Source organism: Bombina bombina, chromosome 6 (genome assembly GCF_027579735.1).
Source record: "Bombina bombina isolate aBomBom1 chromosome 6, aBomBom1.pri, whole genome shotgun sequence".
NCBI classification, from domain to species: Eukaryota; Metazoa; Chordata; class Amphibia; order Anura; family Bombinatoridae; genus Bombina; species Bombina bombina.
In genome coordinates, this window is record NC_069504.1 from 596,017,275 (window position 1) to 596,038,034 (window position 20,760).

The 20,760-nt window shown below is 41.5% G+C and overlaps 1 protein-coding gene across 2 annotated transcripts in view; it reads left to right on the top strand.

Annotated features, from left to right (window-relative positions):
- Window positions 1-20,760, top strand: part of LOC128663311 (uncharacterized protein HI_0077) — a 265,688-nt gene that overhangs the window by 162,642 nt on the left and 82,286 nt on the right. For both annotated transcript variants that reach the window (XM_053717579.1, XM_053717580.1), the window contains exon 10: window positions 10,833-10,986. In XM_053717579.1, coding sequence (XP_053573554.1) covers window positions 10,833-10,986 — 154 coding nt within the window. The remainder of the gene's footprint in view (window positions 1-10,832; window positions 10,987-20,760) is intronic.

Consider the following 20,760-nt stretch of genomic DNA (forward strand, 5'->3'; position numbering starts at 1 on the left):
CGTCTCGCTCCCAAACTGTGGGTCCTCTGTCATTTTTGTAAATAGTAATCCAGGGCCGCCGAAGCCAAAGCCCTCTGTGGGGGAGCCATCCTCCAGTCATGGCTGCATTTGCATAGCGAGCCATTGGAGGGCCCGATAGCCATCCTCCACCCACATCTCTTGCTGGACCAGTCTATGTAGAACAGATAGCCATTCCTTCTTTGACTGTTTTCCCAGGAAAGGCACTTTCGCGGTCCGCCAAACCCGGAACCTTGTGTCATTCGTGGGCGCCTTTCCATTGTCCCGCTCCTGTTGAAGAGCCTCCCACCAGAGGTCCCGGCGGATCAGGTTCCTTGTTCCAGCACGTCCTGTTGGTAAATAGGACCGTCCAGCTGGGCCAGCGCCTCCTGTACTCTCCTTAGAAATTTGACTTCCATAGTTGCTGGCTTCTGTGGCCCTTCTCTGTCAGCAGGAATCATGTGGAAGAAGCAGATCCCACCGCTGCCAGCCAATGTGATGGATACCCCGGCTACCCCGACTGGGTAGCTCCGCCAAACGGGTCCTGCTTCCTCCCTGCCGACTGCAGCTATGTAGCTGGCAAGTGACCACAGCCTGTAGCCACCCCTGATGCCTGACAGCACCAGTACTCAGGGTCCCACCCTGTGGCAGATTCCGGCTACCCAGACTAGGTAGCTCTGCCAGAGGGTCCTTCCTCTGCCCGGAACAGGCTGCTATGTAGCCCAGGAAAGTGATTTTAGCAGGAGCTAAAACATACACTCCTTTTACACACACAGCTCATCTTGATAAATCCCACAATTTTCCTGCCATTCCCGCCCCTCCAGACCGACCGGCACCTCCATAGCAGCCACAGTCCCATAGAATCCTAGTACCTAGGGGTGGCGGTTTCGGGGTGATCCCAGTGGAGCGGTTGCACTTCCAGTGTGCCATTTTAAAGCTTTCAGAAGTCCCCAGATGCCACAGTCCAAAAATCTGCGTGATTCGTTACTGGGGACAGGAGTTACAGTTCGTTGAAGTTATGGGGTTAGGGGTGTCCAAAACCCCTGGTTCCCAAAGGAGCTCCCCTCTGATAATTCCCCAGCTCTTGTCCTCCCCTAGGGGCTACCAATCCCCAAAAGAGCGGAGCTCTAGGGCAAAGGGCTGCTGGAGCAACCAGGGGTAAATTTAGCGGGTGTCCTCTGGCCAACTGGGAGTTCCAGGAGCCCGGCCAGCCTGAGAGGGGTTAGGCGGGTTTCCGTTGTGAGGCGGCCGACCGGGAATTCCAAGAGCCCGGCCAGCCTAGGAGTGTTTTCCCGGTCATAGACCAGCTCTTCTCTTAACAAGTTTAGAACACAAAAACAAACCAACAAAAAGCTTCCATAGATTGTGGTTGCTCTGAGGAGCCCAAAAACCACTGAGAAACAACAGGGGTGAGGATGTAGGGGGGTAGGGGTTTAGCCCTTGCAGCCCGGTAACCGTGACATGCGCGATAATGCGTCTGCAATTATTTTTTCTTTTCAGCACAGTTAGCGTGTGAGCGGATTTTTTTTTTCTTCTGGCCCATTAAGGGGAAACCAATTTTACAGTACACTTTTCCTTTAGGAATTGTCAAGATAGTGTTTTTGTTTTTTCATTACATTCTATTCTTACAATAAAAGTTCCAAATGTTAATTTTTTAAATTTTTTTAATTATTTTTTATTGAGGTTTAGTGTACAATACAACATACAAGCAATTATTTAAATGGCATACAAGTACAGGAAAGTGAAATCATATCAGTTGCATTAACAGAAAAAACACACAATCGTATCTGTTACATCACAGATACCAAATGTTAAATTTAATAATAAAATATTACTTTTGATACTTTAAATTTATGGGAAACTTTATTTGGCGAGAGAGACAATGGCACTACAAGTGTTGTGTCCTAATAATAAAGTTCTATATTAAATAGAAATATAGATATCAATAATGTGTAATAGGAACAGGGGTGCTGAACATAAAAAGAAACAACAGACAGGGCAATTCTAATGCATAGAATTGAAGAGGTATGTACATGGATAGCACTCGACAACACAACTCAATATTTGGAGTGAGGCATAGTAGAAAGCAATTTTCAATCCCCGGATGAAGGGGTTAAAACTTAACTTTTATTAATCTAATTCATAAAAACATAATTTTTAAAAACACAGCGTGATATTATTGGAGCAGCAAAAATTCAAGTAAATTCCCCAGTGGGTGGATACCCCTGATGAGCGGGTCTGGAATAAATCACTATTGAATATACTGGTGAACCCAATTATAATTGCCCTCTAGTATGTTATATGCCACTGATATACAGTAAGTACTATAGGAGATAGTAGGGTATTGTTATTTTTCACGTACCTCATGTATTTTTATAGTTCACTTTAACCATTCACTTTTCCAACATTCAATTTTCCCACACTAGTGCACTTTCAACATTCATCCCTCCCTTGTGTATTTGTTCACCCTTTTTTATTTGTTTATTTAATATCAAATTAACACGCTTGAGGAAAGTGTATTATTAATTCATCTGGCATAGAGCAGTACAATTACCTATGTATCCTTCCTATTATGATATCGGAGGGGCTACAGCAAGACAATAATTTGGACCTGTATAGGGTATGAAATAAGTACATCCTTTACTCTCACTAGAGAATATCTGTAGCAATAATATTATCTGCCCATTAGACTGTGTATAAACTATATTCCGGGCCTATTGGGACATTTATTTGCAGTGTGAATCCTGTAAAATAGCCATGACTTACTTACATCCTTGTAGAAAATGATATAATTTTAGAAGCGATGTAATATATACTCTTGTGCACGAAGAGTGTGATAAAACCACTTGTTTCTGCTATTCCTTCGGCACTACTAATGCATATGACTAAAAATAAGTGACAAGGTTGTAATGGTAATACGACTAGTATACCTTTCTGCCAATAGTAAATCCTCTGTCTCAGTTCTATCAACATAATTAGATGAATATGTCTGAACTAACGATACAGTTGCTAGGCAACAGTATATATACACTCACAATACATAAATCCGCTCATGAATGGCCAGTCACACCCCCATAACGAACCAATCAATAGTGGTTCTATTATGGGCCTATCAGGTGACAGAGATAATATGAGATCATAAACTATTCAGCCTATAAATTTCCGATATGAAGGCGGCCGCCCCACCTTTGACAAAGCCAAAAGGCGAAACATGTCAGGGGGAGCGGGGACGCTTAGCATCCTTTTCTAACTTGCAGTTGTGTAAATCGTTGCTACTAATGATATTTTATTCTATGTAAATACTCTAGTTGATGGCTGACGATTTGTGTCGCCTTATAATATAATACCGCTAACTTGGGTGGAATTAACCCTGGGGCTGTTGATACGGTCAGTATAGCTGACTCCAAAGTGGGTAACTGAACTCAATTAAGTGGGTTCCCTTACTAATCCCTATTGCACTAACTACTTACTGAAAACGATAGTAATGGTACTGGCTTACTATTTGTGCCGCCTAGCTTATATTAAAATATAACAGTAAGATCCGAACTGTGAAGCCAATGTAGGACGACGACAATTATACATACAAAGTTATACATTCGTGTACGCTATAAATTTGCTGACATAAACAGCGTCACTATTACAGCTCGTAATAAGGCAGGCAGAGTGTTTAAAGTTCCTATGTGATGTTAGTAGGGAGCCAAAGAGAATGTTTCTTATTTATTTATTTACACAACCCACTAACATTTGGGATAATTAGGTAAGTGCCAACTTTTTATTCTGGGTCTGGGAACCTCAGAGGAAGTGGGGCACTTGATTGAGATATATCTCTTGTATTAGGATGTTAACTTCCTAGTCTTATATAGGGGAGGGGATCCTATGACAGCACAGTTTTTTTGGCAGGCACTGGGGCTAAAGAGGGTCATTGTAACCATGAAATTTATGTGGCGATACTCAGGGACATTAATCACTTGGGACTTTATAATACAGGTCTCAGAAAGAAGTGTTTTGGGTCACTCTTTTGGGCGCTGGAGCTACCTGACATGCAGTAGCATACAAGGCTTCAATTTATTTCATTTTGTATTGTTAATCTATCTTGTATTGTTAATCTATAAGTTCTTAATGGCGACTGGGAGATTGAGTACTGTGACGCCCACGATGGGCGGAGTTACCTTTCGCGCCATTTTTTGGGCTCATTTCCTCTATCTCAGGGCACAGTCAATCAGGGTGCCGGGGGATGGAGTGCTGTCACGCCCACGAGGGGCGGAGCTATGTCGAGGCTTTGTTGGATTGCGCTCTCCACCTCCATTACGATACCGGAGGGCAGAGCATATAAAACAGCTTTTTAGTGTTTTTTATTGCTTCATGCAGGTGCAGTTAGCACTATGAATCGTTCAGTATCAGACTTAAGTAAATCGTTTCTCCATGAAATTTTCAAACGGTTTAAAATTGCAGTTTCTGAGTTTTATAGCATTTATAACTTGGACAGATGGGCACCTCAGCACACTAGCTGAGGTTCAGTAGGTCCTGCAAATGTTTGCTTACTAATTTATTTCAATCCTGCACGCATAATGGAAAGGTGACAGTTTGAAATTTAAAGAGAAAAGCACACAAAAAATAATGTTGCTTTTAAAATTTAAAGAGACAGTAACATTTTTTATCTGTTATTTTTATTAAAATAATTTCAGTTGTTTTGTTTAATTCATCCTTTGTGACTTAGGATGGAACAGAAGCACATAAAAGATGTTACTTTAAAATTTAAAGAGACAGTAACGTTTTTTATATGTCAATTTTTATTATAAATACTCCTTCTAAAGCGATTGCTGTTTAGGAGTCTGTTGACACTGGTCAATCCATGCCACAAATTTCTCATATAGTGTCCCAAATTTTTTTAAGGCCCACATACAGTGCTCTGCGGTTCCTTGCAATTTTCATATGGAATTGTTGCACAAGACATTGCTTCTTTAATGTACATAGCGATGTCTATTAACAGCAAGGTTAACATACTTATTGGATTGTTTCTGCACACAGAAATAAGAAGTTACTTTTAAAAATGTAAAGAGACAGTAACGTTTTTTTGTGTCAATTTTTATTAAAAAATTACACATTTTATGGACCTTCTCCTTTTAAGGCGTTTGCTATTTGGGAGTATGTTGACAATGGTCACTTTATGCCACAAACCTATAGTGTCCACAAAATGTTAGTGCCCACATGCAGTGCCCTGCGTTTCCTCTTATACTCCGGAGTTTTCTCTGCATCTCATGCATTCTGTGTTTTTCCCACGTGGAAGCTAACATTACTAGAGGAATTATTTTCAACTTTAGCACTATACCGGTGTAATCTATCCTAGTGCGTCCAGTAAGTTATAAAGAATGGAAAAGACTGCATTCCCTATACTTAAAGAGATGTTTCCCATAACCGACTCAGCTAAGGAGGCTGGGTAGACATTTCCTAGGGTGAAAGGAGTATTTTCCAACTTAACTAAAAGAACTACTATATCCTTAGAGGATAGTTGGATCTTTCAAAGGTCCTATAGACAAAAATTAGAAAAGGGATGTACACCAGGGCTTACAATGGCATCCAGCTATGTACTTTACTACCGTCACTAGTGCGACGGCATATTAGTTTGATGCATTGTCTGATGTTTTTAAGTCAGAAACTCCCATGGATAAAATCCAGGATAGGATAAAGGCTTTCAAATTGGCTAATTCCTTTATTTCAAATTCCTCCCTTCAAGTTATCAAAATGGGAGTATAGGTTTCAGGTTTCTCTGTTCCAGCTCACAGAGCTTTATGGTTAGAGCCTTGTTCTACGGATGTATGGCCTAAGCCTTTAACGATTCATTACAAGGGGAAGACCTTGTTGGAACCTGGCTTGACAGAAATAATCTCCTTGAAATTTTAAAGAATTAAAAAAAAAAAGGGACCCAAAGAGCCTGCTGTTGAATCAAAGACAGCATGACGGATATGCCCCCGATCCTTGATCGGATCTTGTAGGGGGCAGACTTTCAATCTTCGCTCAGGCTTGGGTTCGAGATGTTCAGAATCCCTGGGCAATAGGAAATAGTGTCCCAGGAATTCAAATTGGAGTTTAACAGTTTTCCTCCCTGAAGCAGGTTTCTGTTTTCAAGATTATCTGCAGATCAGATAAAAGGAGACTGCTCCTTTTATACACTGCACTACACTGCGTAAGAGATATCTCAGACCTGGGAATGATTATTCCAGTTCCAATACAGGTTACTGGGTCTTTTTTTTTTTATACCAATTGGTTTGTGGTTTCCAAAAAAAGAGGGAATCTTCAGACCACTTTTTAGATCTCAGAGTCTAAACAGATTTTCTTAATGTACGTCCTTCAAGATGGCAACTATTCGTTCCATCCTTTCCTTGATTGATCCAAGAGGGTCAATTTATACAACAGTGGATTTAAAGGACGTGTACCTTCATGTGCCATTCACAAGTTGGACAAACGCTTCCAGTTCGTGGCTCTTCTTTTCGGTCTTGTCTCAGCTCTCAGAGTTTTCACAGAGTGCTGTTGGGGGTGCTTTGGTTACAGGACATTGCAGTGGCGTCCTATCTGGACGACATTCTAATCCAGGCTCCATCCTTACAGCTAACAAGATTTCACACGGACTTGGTGTTATCCTTCCTGTGGTAAATTTGGAAAGGAGTTCCTTAGTCCCATACACAAGGGTAACTTCTTGGGAACCATTATAGATTCCATATCAATGAAGATTTTTCTGACAGATTGTCAGGAAATCAGAGTTTATCGATACTTGTTTTGTCATTTAGTCCACTCCTCGGCCTTCAGTGGCTCCGTGCATGGAGGTAATCGGGCTGATGGTGGACATCATCCCGTTTGCTTGGTTCCTTCTCAGACCTCTGCAGTTAAGCATGTTCAGGCAATGGATCGGAGATTATACAGATTTGTCTCCTCAAATTCTATTGGAGCAGGAGACAAGGGATTCTATTCAGTGATGGTTTTCTCTGGATCATCTCTCCCAGGGAACCTGCCTTCGCAGACCATCTTAGGTGTTTGTGACAGACGTCAGCCTTCTAGGGTGGGGAGCATTCTGGGGCTCCCTAAGGGCTAAGGGGGTTTGGACTCAGCCAGAATCTTTTCTTCCTATAAACATTCTGGAGCTGAGAACGATCTACCATGTTCTTCTCTCCAGTTTACCAGGTTCCAGTCAATCAAAATTACGTTAGTGGCTTCCTTCGATCATCAGAGAGGAACGAGGAAAAGTTCCTTAGCGATGACAGAGGTATCCAAAATAATTCAGTGGGCGGAGGCCTATTCTTGCTGCCTGTTGGCGAGCTACATCCCAAGGGTGGAAGAGGAGAATTTCCTGCGCAGGCAGTCTTTTCATCCAGGGCAGTGGGAACTTCATCCAGAAGTGTTCTCCAGCTTTTTCCTCCGTTTGCTTTTCTTCCTCGGGCCATTGCTCGAATCAAACAGGAGAGGGTTTCGGTGATCCTCATGGCACCGACTTCGCCTTGTAGGATTTGGTATGCAGATCTGGTGGACCTATCATCTCTGCCAACTTGGAGACTTCTGTTGCGGAAGGTCCTGCTAATTCTCGGGCTCATTCTTCACCCAAATCTGGTTTATCTCATACTGACTGCTTGGAGATTGAACACTTATTTCCAAGCAGGGTTTTTATGTCTCGGTCATTGTGACCATGATTCAGGCTCGAAAGCCTGTTCTTAGTCAAAATTTATCATGAGATATGGAGTAAATATCTCTATTGGTGTGAATCCATGGACTACTCATGGAGTAGATAGGATTCCTAGTTTTTTTGTCTTTTCTCCAAGAAGATTTGGAGGAAAATGTATTGTCAAGTTCCCTAATGGGTAAAAACTCTGTCTTTCTCTATTTTGTTACTCGATCATCTAGTAGCTGTCCCAGATGTACAATCATTTTGTCAGGCCTTGGTCAGGATCATGCCTGTGTTCATACCAGTTGCTCCTCCATGGAGTCTGAATTTAGTTTTTAGAGTTTTTCAAGGGGCTCTGTTTGAGCCTATTCTTTCTTTTAGATACGAGTTGTTATCTTGGAAAGTTTCATTTCTTGTTGCTATTTCTTTGGCTCGGAGAGTGCCAGAGCTCTCGACATCTCAGTATGAGTCTCCTTATCTTACTTCCATTAAGATCAGGTAGTTTTACGTACTAACTTAGGATTTCTTCCTAAGGTTGTTTCTGATTGGAACATTAATCAGGAGATTGTTGGTCTTTTTCTTGTGTCCTAATCTTTTTTCTCAGAAGGAAAGACTTCTGTTCAACTTGGTCGTGGTCCGTGTTTTAAAGTTTTTACCTGCAGGCATCTAAGGACTGTCGTCAATCTTTTTTGTTTGTGGTTTTCTCAGGAAAACACAAGGGATAGAAAGCTATGGCTACTTCTCCTTCTTTCTGGTTGTAGAGTATTTTACATTTTTTGCATATGAAACTGTTGGTCAGCAGCCTCCAGAGAGAGTTACAGCTCTTTCCATGAGGGCTGTTGCTCCCTCATGGGCATCCAAAGAATGTTGCTTCTGTGGAACAGATTTGCAAGGATGCAACTTGGTCCTCTCTTCACACTTTTTTAAGGTTTTACAAGTTTGACTCTTTTGCCTCGGCTGAGGCCACTTTTGGGAGAAAGGTTCTTCAAGCAGTGGTGTCTTCCGTTTAGGTTCCCTGTCTTGTCCCTACCGTATCATCTGTGTACTCTAGCTTGGGTATTGAATCCCATTAGTAATTAAGATGATCCGTGGACTCATCGTGTCTTAAAAAAGAAAAGAACATTTATGCTTACCTGATAAATTTATTTATTTTTTTACACGATGAGTCCACGGCCCGCCCTGTTCTTTGAGACAGGTTATGGGTTATTGTAAACTTCAGACACCTCTGCACCCTGGCTTTTCCTTTCTCTTCCTAACTTCGGTCAAATGACTGGAGTGGGAGGGAAGGGAGGAGCTATTTAACAGCTCTGCTGTGGTGCTCTTTGCCTCCTCCTGCTGATCAGGAGGTGAATATCCCATTAGTAATTAAGATGATCCGTGGACAAATCGTGTCAAAAAAGAAATACATTTATCAGGTAAGCATAAATTTTCTTTTGTGACAGCTTGTCACGTACGAGGCAGGGTATTTATTAGCAGTTTTTTTAGCAGTGAATTTCGTACTTACTATATAAAGTGGCATATGGCAGCGTTTATACGTCATTATTTAAAGAGCATATTTAAATATAGCTATATAGTAAGTACGAAATCCACTGCTAATAAATACCCTGCCTCGTATGTGACAAGCTGTCACAAATACTATGTTATCAACATAGTAAATGTGACGGCTCATCTGTAGCAACTTACCTGGGTGGCATTTTGGAGGAGTGGGGAGGTATCCTGGGTGGAGTTTAGTAGAAATGGGAGGTAGCCTGGGCGGAGGTTAGGCATAGTGTTAGCTTAGTAGAGATGTGTGGGCGGGGTTCCGTGAATTGCCGATTTCCGATTTTGATAGATCCCCAGATTCGACACAACACCGGTAGCAACCCTCAGGAGTATCTGTTAGCCCAGCATTTACTGTGACATAGCATTACGTTGACCGCGATGCGGATGTAGCTGGAGCTTTTCGGATAAATTATTCTCACTTTTAATTGCGCAACCAATCTTTATTGTCCTAACTACTTACTCCAACTGATGTTAATGGTAGTGGCAAACTAATTGTGTCGCCTAGCTTATATTTAATATAATCTTTAGACCCTACCAGTGGAGCAAGTGTTGGGTCCAATTTATCTAAAAATATTCGCACCTTTATTTGCGCAATTAATTTTTAGATATATCCAGCATTACTATCCCGGCTTTTATAACACATGTAGAGTGCATTAACTTCTATATTAAGTTATCAGGGGGCCAATGGGAAACATTTTTCATTGTACTTAACCCACTATAACTAATCAGTAGTGGTGATAATACTTCCTAATTGCAACCCTTAAAAGATTTTTGCCAGTCCAGCATTTACTGTGATATAACATTAGGACCCTAGCCGTGATGTGGAGTCAGCTGGGAATTATGTGTTAATTTATCTTAACAGGTTATCACGATTTTTACCAGCTGAGGGAATACATGTAGAGTGGTACTACTGCCATTGTGAATTACATAAGTAAACAAAGTCTACGGTAGTACCCCTTTCTTATTACTCCTAGTCTAAATATTCAGTAAGCACAGTATTATACCGATACAATACACTACTATCTCCTATAGTACTTATATCAGTGGCATGTAACATACTAGAGGGCAATTATAATTGGGTTCACCAGTATATTCAATAATGATTTATTCCAGACCCGCTCATCAGGGGTATCCACCCACTGGGGAATTTACTTGTATTTTTGCTGCTCCAATAATATCACACTGTGTTTTTAGAAATTATGTTTTTATTAATTAGATTAATAAAAGTTAAAATTTAACCCCTTCAACCGGGGATTGAGAATTGCTTTCTACTATGCCTCACTCCTCATATTGAGTTGTGTTATCGAGTGCTATCCATGTACATACCTCTCCAATTCTATGCATTAGAATTGCCCTGCCTGTTGAAACTTTTAGTATGTAGTATTGAAATTCAAAGCTCAAAAATAGCTATTAGAATAAAAAAGTGTTATCGATCCATCTCGAATAGTAAGATTCTTATATAAAATCTGTGGTAGAGCCAGATGCAAAAAGCCCATAAAAAAATACATTAAATACAAAAGGCATACAATTTGTGATTTTAAAAAGGTAAATTATTTAATTGAGCAGTCAGTAGGTTTAGGTTTGTGGAAATACGTAGTACATTTCTGTTTATTAAAAACAGCATTATTGTCTATTGTTTCAGAGGTTTAGATGTTCACCCTCAGACACTGCAGCGATTTTGTGCTCAGGGAGATGAGAGCTCTGTTAGAATACTGGAGGTGATTTACGCAGATGAGATCACGCATGTAGCAACAGGGCTGAAGTGGTTCACCTATATTTGCACCAAGGAGGAGCAGGTAGGTGGGCACTCTGTGATGAAGTCTTTTCATTGTTCTGTCAGTTACCATTTTGTACTTATCCTAGTCCTTTTTTGGCAGGTTGCATTAATGCCACCCTGTACTGTACTTTCTTTCCTCTTAATGTATTTTTTTTATGATCAGCTGCAGAGTATTAAAGGGAAAAGAAATCCCAAATTTTTATTTTATGATTTGGATATAGAACATACCATTTTAAACAACTTTCTAATTTACTTCTATTATCAAATTTGTTTCATTCTCTTGTTATCCTTTGCTGAAGAAACATCATTGCACTACTGGCAGCTGAACACATCTAGTTAGCCAATCACAAGAGACAAATGTGTTTAGGCACCAATCAGCAGCTAACTCCCACTAGTGTAGGATATGTGTGTATTCTTTTTTTACAAGGGATGAAGAGAATGAAGCTTATTTGAAAATAGAAGTGAATTTAAAAGTGTATTAAAATGACATTCTCTATCTGAATCATGAAAGTTTAATTTTTACTTCCCTATCCCTTTAAATGTATGGTCCTTAAAGGGACATTAAACACCTGACTGTTAAAAATCCTTTAAACTAACCGCTACCAAATAATTATAACAAACTGAGGACAGTTCTCTATGCTGGAAGTTCAGCTTACCCCAAACATTTCAGGAAAAGTGTTTTCTTATAGGATACTGATCCAGTGCTTGATGTGGCTATGTATGGCACCATATTGTGACAGCACAGCAGTCATGTGATGCACACAGCATATTTACCTATAATGTATGCTGAGTAAGCACAGCTGCAGCACTTGCTCACTATTTTATGCAGAGCTTGTGTATCAGTTTATGTTGAGAATCCGTTACTGAAATTCAATATTTTATTAACATAGTTTTCTATGTAAAAGTTTATTTTTAAAACGTTATCACTCTTTCCCTGTATGCTTATCACAGCTCAGTGCTAGCTCACTGTTATACAGAGCTTGTGCTGCAGTTAATATTGAGAATCTTTTAATTAAATACAATATTTTATAAACATTGTTTCTCAGTCTTTACCACCCTTTTTATCGTTCCTAATCCGTGTCAGTGCACGGCTCCAGGCAGGGTTATAAATCTATTCAACAAACTCCAGTCCGGAGAGGGAGGGGGAGAGAGGCTCCATGAAAGAAAACAGGCTGAATAACTCATGCTAAAGTATATGCTGCATGAGTTCTTCAGCCTGCTCTTCCACGGAGCCTCTCTCCCCCTCCCTCTCCGGACCGGAGTTTGATAAGATTTATAACCCTGCCTGGAGCCGTGCACTGACACAGATTAGGAACCTTAAAAAGTGTAGTAAAGACTGAGAAATAAACATTTTAACATAGAAAACGATGTTTAGAAAATATTGTATTTAATTAAAAGATTCTCAGCATAAACTGCAGCACAAGCTCTGCATCACAGTGAGCTAGTACTGCTGCTGTGATAAGCATACACTATAGGAAAATATGCCATGTGTGCCACATGACTGCATCAAGCATCACGCGACTGCTGTGCCCCAGTGTAACTTAAGTTACAATATGACACCATACATAGCAGAATCAAGCACCATATTCACACTGTTTCCAAACAATTTTTTTCAACACTTTGGGGTAAGCTGAGCAGATGAAATAAACAGCAGTGATTACCTGATTTCCTTCCATAAGGCACGGAGAGTCCACAACTTCATTCCTTACTGTTGGGAAATACAACACCTGGCCACCAGGAGGAGGCAAAGACACCCCAGCCAAAGGCTTAAATATCCCAACCACTTCCCCTATCACCCAGTCATTCTTTGCCTGTTGTCACTATAGGAGATGGCAGAGAAGTGTCAGAAGATTTGGATAGTCCTTTAATGGGTATCTTCCCTTCAAGAAAGGACTGGAGTTTTAAGTAATCATGTCAACCTCTCAGTAAAAGTATTGATGAATGTTAGAGTCTGGAGATGCAGGGAAAGTTTTTCTGCGAACCCATCCAGACTGCTGCCTAACAGCTCCTAGGCAATTAGTGTTGACGAGTTTCACTGCTTGCTGTTACACACGCAAGTCCATGTCAAAGGCGTTGCTGCAAGACTGACACACTTGAGAGGCTGTGTCTGTTCCACAGCATGAATCCTGGAGGTAAGATTGTTTTATATATACTCTTTTGCTATACAGGGTCACAGTGTGGCTCCTTTATGCCTCGATAGGATCAAAGGTTAATGTCTCCTTCAGGGAGATTATTTGAACAGCAAGGGGTTATTTATAACTGCTTTTATGTGAGTTGTTTTGGGGCTCATTGATTGCGTGCTTTTGGCTTGGAACAAACAGGTTTCACTTTCATTTTGGTGTGTTGCACAGCTTTTCATAGCAGGGGAAATCCTGTCCTAAGCACGACATGACCGGGTGCGGTCTTTTAGTTTTTCCTAAGATCGTGCTGCGAACATCGATCCTAAGGAAAGCATTTTCTCTGTTAGCTGTCTGGGTCTAGGAGGTGGTGAGTGCCCCAGCCATTGAGATTATAAAGGTGCTGTGTTTTTTTTTTTTTTAAATTAAGTGTTTACTTTTTGTCTGTCCTTCTGTGAATATATTCTAGCTATGGAGGACTCTGATATTACATTAGAAGGTTCCGCTCCTTCTGTACTGATTAATAGTTCCTGTTTATATTGTGAGGAGGCTGTGGGTTGCCGCCTGCTCAGTTTTGTTCCATTTGCCTAAGCACTGTTCTAAAGTCTAAGAAGGAAGACAAGCCTGCTAATACTCATAGTGCTATTAGCCCCTCTGAGCCGTTTACCTCTCAGGAATTTGGGACCCGAGAGATTACTACCCTTTCTACACTACCCGCTCCACATGCAGTTCCATGCGGACAAAGAATTTTACCGCACAGTTACAATCAGCGGTGTCTGCGGAACTGAGTGCCTTACCTCGCTCTAACAAATGCAAGAGAAAGGTTAAACATAGTTCTCCTGACTTAGTCATCTAAATAGTTGTCAGTTTTAGCTACTATGTCCCAGCTATTAGAGAATGAGTTAACCTCTGTAGCTTCAGAGAGTGAACTTTCTGAGTCAGAGACTTCAGTTTCTAAACCTCCTTCAGCAGAGGAACCCTCCTTTAGATTTAAAATTGAGCATCTGCGTTTTTTATTAAAGGAGGTTTTGTCTACGCTAGAGGTTCCAGAGGCTACACTCCCTGAGGAACCTAAGATCCCTAAATTAGACAGGGTTTATGAAGACAGGAAGGTCCCTCTGACTTTTCCTGTGCCAGTTAAAATGGCAAACATTATTAGTAACGAATGGGAAAGAATAGGAACTCCTTTTTCCCTCTCGTCTACTTTTAAAAAATTATTCCCGGTCCCTGACTCTCATTTAGACTTTTTCTGAGGAAAGTGTTTCAACATACAGGGTTTTTATTTCAACCGGCGGCAGATGTAGCCTTGCTTGCTGGTGCAGCTACCTACTGGTGCGACACTCTGTCGGAGCTCATTGAGATGGAGACTCCCCTTGAGGATATTCAGGAGAGAATTAAGGCTCTGAGAATTGCTAACTCCTTCATCTGTGACGCGAATATGCAGATTATTCGCATTAATGCAAATGCTTCTGGCTTTGCGGTCCTAGCCCGCCGGGCTCTCTGGTTGAAGTCTTGGTCTGCGGATATGACTTCTGAATCCAGACTCCTTTCTCTTCTGTTCAAGGGGAAGATTTTATTTGGTCCAGGGCTGGACTCCATTATTTCTACGGTTACCGGAGGGAAAGGTACCTTCCTACCACAGGATAAGAAAAATAGGCCTAAGGGATGGCAATTGTCTAATTTTCTTTCCTTTCGTTCTGACAAATCACAACCTCCAAGTCCGAGCAGCCCAAGAGTACTTGGAAGCCAGCTCAGTCCTGGAATAAGTCCAAACAGACTAAGAAGCCCGCCAAGAACAAATCGGCAGCCCCTAATCTGGGATCGGATCGAGTAGGGGGCAGACTGTCTCTTTTTTCAGACGCTTGGTTCCAGGAGATACAGGACCCTTGGCTCCTGGAGATTGTATCTCAGGGATACAGGATAGGATTCAAGTCTCATCTGCCCCGGTGCAGATTCCTTCTCTCCAGTCTGTTTTCAAGACCAGAAAAGAGGGCTGCCTTCTTAGGTTGTGTACGGGATCTCTCCTCTCTAAGAGTAATTGTCCCAGTACCTACAGCAGAAAGAGGTTTGGGGTTTTATTCATCCATCTTTATTCGTCCAATTCTGGACCTAAAGTGCCTAAACAAGTTTCTGAGTGTTTCCTCTTTCAAGATGGAGACAATAAGGTCAATTCTTCCTCTGGTTCAGGAAGCACTGCTTATGACCACAATAGACCAGAAGGATGCATACCTTCACGTCCTGATACACAGGGAACATTTTCAGTTCCTGAGGTTTGCTTTTCTAGACCAGCACTTCCAGTTCATAGCTCTTCCGTAAGGACTAGCTACTGCTCCATGGATATTTTCAAAGGTTTTGGGGGCTCTTCTAGCCGTTGCCAGAACACAAGGTATTGCAGTAGTGCCTTACCTGAACAATATCTTGGTACCATCTTTTCATCTAGCGGAAGAACATTTAGAGTCCCTTCTCAATCTTCTTTGATTATATGGATTTATTTATTTATAAAATATTTTATAAAATATTTTACCAGGAATTTATTTATAAAATATTTTACCAGGAAAGATACATTGAGATTTCTCTCGTTTTCAAGTATGTCCTGGGTGGATGGAAGATAAACTTGGAAAAGAGTTCTCTTACTCCAAATACAAGGGTGAACTTCCTGGGGACAATAATAGACTCCATATCAATGAGGATATTCCTCACAGATCAGAGACCTTGCAAGCTAACTTCTGCATGTCTTGCCCTCCAGGCCTCCTTGAGGCTCAGTGTATGGAGGTGATTGAACTCATGGTGTCCTATATGGACATAATTTCTTTTGCCAGATTCCATCTCAGACCCATACAACTATGCATGCTGAGACAATGGAACGGCGACCATTCAGATCTGTCTCAACAGATTGTGCTGGACAACCTGTCTAGAGACTCGCTCTCTTGGTGGCTCTGTCCAGATCATCTGTCCCAAGGCACGTGCTTCTTGAGCCGTCCTGGGAGATTGCGACTACGGATGCAAGCCTTTCCGGCTGGGGAGCCGTTTGGGGTGCCAAGAAGGCACAAGGTCTGTGACCTCAGGAGGAGTCCTCCCTTCCAATCAATATATTGGCCCCTTCTAGGTTCGTCCCAGTTTCCAATTCAGATTCCAATCAGACAATATAACCTCGGTTGTCTACATCAACCATCAGGGGGGGAACGAGAAGTTCCTTGGTGATGAGCGAAGTATCTCAGATACTAGAGTGGGCGGAGACTCACAGATGTACGCTGTCAGCAATTCACATTCCGGGTGTGGACAACTGGGAAGCGGACTTCCTTAGCAGGCAATCTTTCACCCAGGGGAATGATCTCTCCACCGAGGTGTTTGCAGAGATACAGGGAGTGCAGAATTATTAGGCAAATGAGTATTTTGACCACATCATCCTCTTTATGCATGTTGTCTTACTCCAAGCTGTATAGGCTCGAAAGCCTACTACCAATTAAGCATATTAGGTGATGTGCATCTCTGTAATGAGAAGGGGTGTGGTCTAATGACATCAACACCCTATATCAGGTGTGCATAATTATTAGGCAACTTCCTTTCCTTTGGCAAAATGGGTCAAAAGAAGGATTTGACAGGCTCAGAAAAGTAAAAAATAGTGAGATATCTTGCAGAGGGATGCAGCACTCTTAAAATTGCAAAGCTTCTGAAGCGTGATCATCGAACAATCAAGCGTTTCATTCAAAATAGTCAACAGGGTCGCAAGAAGCGTGTGGAAAAACCAAGGCGCAAAATAACTGCCCATGAACTGAGAAAAGTCAAGCGTGCAGCTGCCAAGATGCCACTTGCCACCAGTTTGGCCATATTTCAGAGCTGCAACATCACTGGAGTGCCCAAAAGCACAAGATGTGCAATACTCATAGACATGGCCAAGGTAAGAAAGGCTGAAAGACGACCACCACTGAACAAGACACACAAGCTGAAAAGTCAAGACTGGGCCAAGAAATATCTCAAGACTGATTTTTCTAAGGTTTTATGGACTGATGAAATGAGAGTGAGTCTTGATGGGCCAGATGGATGGGCCCGTGGCTGGATTGGTAAAGGGCAAAGAGCTCCAGTCCGACTCAGACGCCAGCAAGGTGGAGGTGGAGTACTGGTTTGGGCTGGTATCATCAAAGATGAGCTTGTGGGGCCTTTTCGGGTTGAGGATGGAGTCAAGCTCAACTCCCAGTCCTACTGCCAGTTTCTGGAAGACACCTTCTTCAAGCAGTGGTACAGGAAGAAGTCTGCATCCTTCAAGAAAAACATGATTTTCATGCAGGACAATGCTCCATCACACGCGTCCAAGTACTCCACAGCGTGGCTGGCAAGAAAGGGTATAAAAGAAGAAAATCTAATGACATGGCCTCCTTGTTCACCTGATCTGAACCCCATTGAGAACCTGTGGTCCATCATCAAATGTGAGATTTACAAGGAGGGAAAACAGTACACCTCTCTGAACAGTGTCTGGGAGGCTGTGGTTGCTGCTGCACGCAATGTTGATGGTGAACAGATCAAAACACTGACAGAATCCATGGATGGCAGGCTTTTGAGTGTCCTTGCAAAGAAAGGTGGCTATATTGGTCACTGATTCGTTTTTGTTTTGTTTTTGAATGTCAGAAATGTATATTTGTGAATGTTGAGATGTTATATTGGTTTCACTGGTAAAAAAAAATAATTGAAATGGGTATATATTTGTTTTTTGTTAAGTTGCCTAATAATTATGCACAGAAATAGTCACCTGCACACACAGATATCCCCCTAAAATAGCTATAACTAAAAACAAACTAAAAACTACTTCCAAAACTATTCAGCTTTGATATTAATGAGTTTTTTGGGTTCATTGAGAACATGGTTGTTGTTCAATAATAAAATTAATCCTCAAAAATACAACTTGCCTAATAATTCTGCACTCCCTGTATGCAGCAAGTGGGGGACGCCAAAGATAGATCTCATGGCATCCCGCCTCAATACCAAGCTACCCAGGTACGGGTCGAGGTTGAGGGATCCTCAGGTGGAATTGATAGATGCCCTATCAGTACCATTGAGATTCAGACTCATATATCTTTCTCCTCCATTACCGCTTCTCCCTCGTGTGGTGGCTGGCATCAAGCAGGAGCGAGCATCAGTGATTCTGATTGCTTCATCGTGGCCGCAAAGGACATGGTTTACAGATCTGGTAGGGATGTCCTCATCTCCTCAGTGGAGGTTACCTTGTTGCAGAGATCTGCTGATACAGGGTCCTTTTGTTCATAAAAATCTAGATTCTGCGTGGAGATTAAACGCTTAGTCTTAGCCAAGAGAGGTTTTTCTGAGAGTGGTGAACTCTGGTTCAAGCTTGTTAGCCAGTTACTCGTCGTATCTACCATAAAGTGTGGAGGACTTACTTGTACTGGTGTGAAGAGCATGACTTTTCCTAGCATAAGGTTAAGGCTGCCAGAATTTTATCTTTTCTCCAGGATGGTCTGGAGAAGGGTCTACCTACTAGTTCCCTGAAGGGACAGATATCGGCCCTGTCGGTTAAACTGCACAAGACATTGGCTGAGCTTCCGTATGTGCAGTCCTTTGTTAAAGGGACAGTCAAGTCCAAAAAAAACTTTAATGATTTAAATAGGGAATGTAATTTTAAACAACTTTCCAATTTACTTGTATCAACAATTTTGCTTTGTTCTCTTCATATTCTTAGTTGAAAGCTAATTCTAGGAGGTTCATATGCTAATTTCTTAGACATTGAAGACTGCCTCTAATCTGAATGCATTTTGAATACTAGAGGGCATTAGTTCATGTGTTTCATATAGATAACATTGAGCTCATGCACGTGAAGTTACCCTGGAGCCAGCACTAATTGGCTAAAATGCATGTCTGTCAAAATAACTGAAATAAGAGAGCAGTCTGCAGAGGCATAAATACAAGGTAATCACAGACGTAAAAAGTGTATTTCTATTACAGTGTTGGTTATGCAAAACTGGGGAAAGGGTAATAAAGGGATTATCTTTCTTTTTAAACAACAAAAATTCTGGTGTTGACTGTCCCTTTTAGGCTAGGATTAGACCTGTGTTTATATCTGGGGCTTCGCCTTGGAGCCTAAATCTTGTTCTTAGTGTTTTGCAGCAGGCTCCGTTTGAGCCTATGCATACTGTTGGCATTAAATTGTTATCTTGGAAGGTTCTTTTTTTGCTAGCTATTGCCTCTGCGCGCAGAGTTTGAGATTTCTGCTTTACAATGTGACTCCCCTTATGTTGTTTTTCATGCTGATAAAGCGGTTTTACGTACTAAATTAGGGTTCCTCCCTATGGTGGTGTCGGGTCGTAACATTAATCAAGAAATTGTTGTTCCTTCCTTGTGTCCTAATCCTTCTTGAGCGAAGGAACGTTTGCTTCACAATTTGGATGTGGTTCGTGCCTTGAAGTTCTATCTTCAGGCTACTAAGGTATTCAGACAATCTTCCTCTTTGTTTGTCTTCTATACGGGGAAGCTTAAGGGGCAGAAGGCTACTACAACTTTCCTATCTTTCTGGTTGAGGAGTGTCATCCGCTTAGCTTATGAGACAGCGGGACGACAGCCTCCACTAGAGCAGTGGCTTCCTCCTGGGCTTTTAAGAATAAAGCCTCAATTGATCAGATTTGTAAGGTGGCTACCTGGTGCTCCTTACACAGTTTTTCTAAATTTTACAAGTTTGATGTGTTTGCTTCGGCTAAAGCAGCTTTCGGGAGAAAGGTTTTACAGGCTGTGGTGCCCTCAGAATAGGGTTCGCCTCTTTTTTGTTCCCTCCCATTATTCATTCAGTGTCCTCTGGAGCTTGGGTAGGGTATAGTTTCCCAACAGTAAGGACTGAAGTTGTGGATTCTCCCTGCCTTATGGAAGGAAAACATAATTTATGCTTACCAGATAGATTCCTTTCCTTCCTGGCAGGGAGAATCCACGACCCCGCCCGTAATTTAGTTTTTGATAGGCGGCTCCTTTTTTATATTAATTCTTCTGGCATCTTTATACCCTGATGTTTCTCCTACTTTTCATTGTTCCCTCGGCAGAATGACTGGGGGATAGGGGAAGTGGGAGGGATATTTAAGCCTTTGGCTGGGGTGTCTTTGCCTTCTCCTGGTGGCCAGGTGTTGTATTTCCCAACAGTAAGGAATTAAGTTATGGACTCTCCCTGCCAGGAAGGAAAGGAATTTATCTGGTAAGCATAAATTATGTTTTTTATTAATAAGAAAATATTAGTTTTAAGATTTTTTTTTCAGGTGTTAAGTGTCCCTTTAAGGTTTATTTCTGTATTTTAAATATTTTTCTCACAGAAACCACCACCCAGTGTTCTCAAAAACATGCCCATTCATGTGGACTCAACCTGTAGGAACAGCCAACATCTTTATTTTATCTGTCTCTACATACAGGCCTAGGTATTGACATTTTCACTATGTGTGGTGGTTTCGGTGAGCAAAACCAGCTATTTCAATTGCTAAAATAAACCCAAAGGTGCGATTTCCAAAGCGTTTACTCTGCAGATTGTTTAACAAGTCATTGGGAATATGTTAGGAGAAGACATTTATACTGTACAGTGCCCTTTTAGTGTCTTTGAATACATTTTCATTATGTATTTTAAATTTAGAAAATTATAGAGCTACCACTCTCCTAGAGTGCATTCCATGCAAAGGAAAGTAAGATAAAACCATATT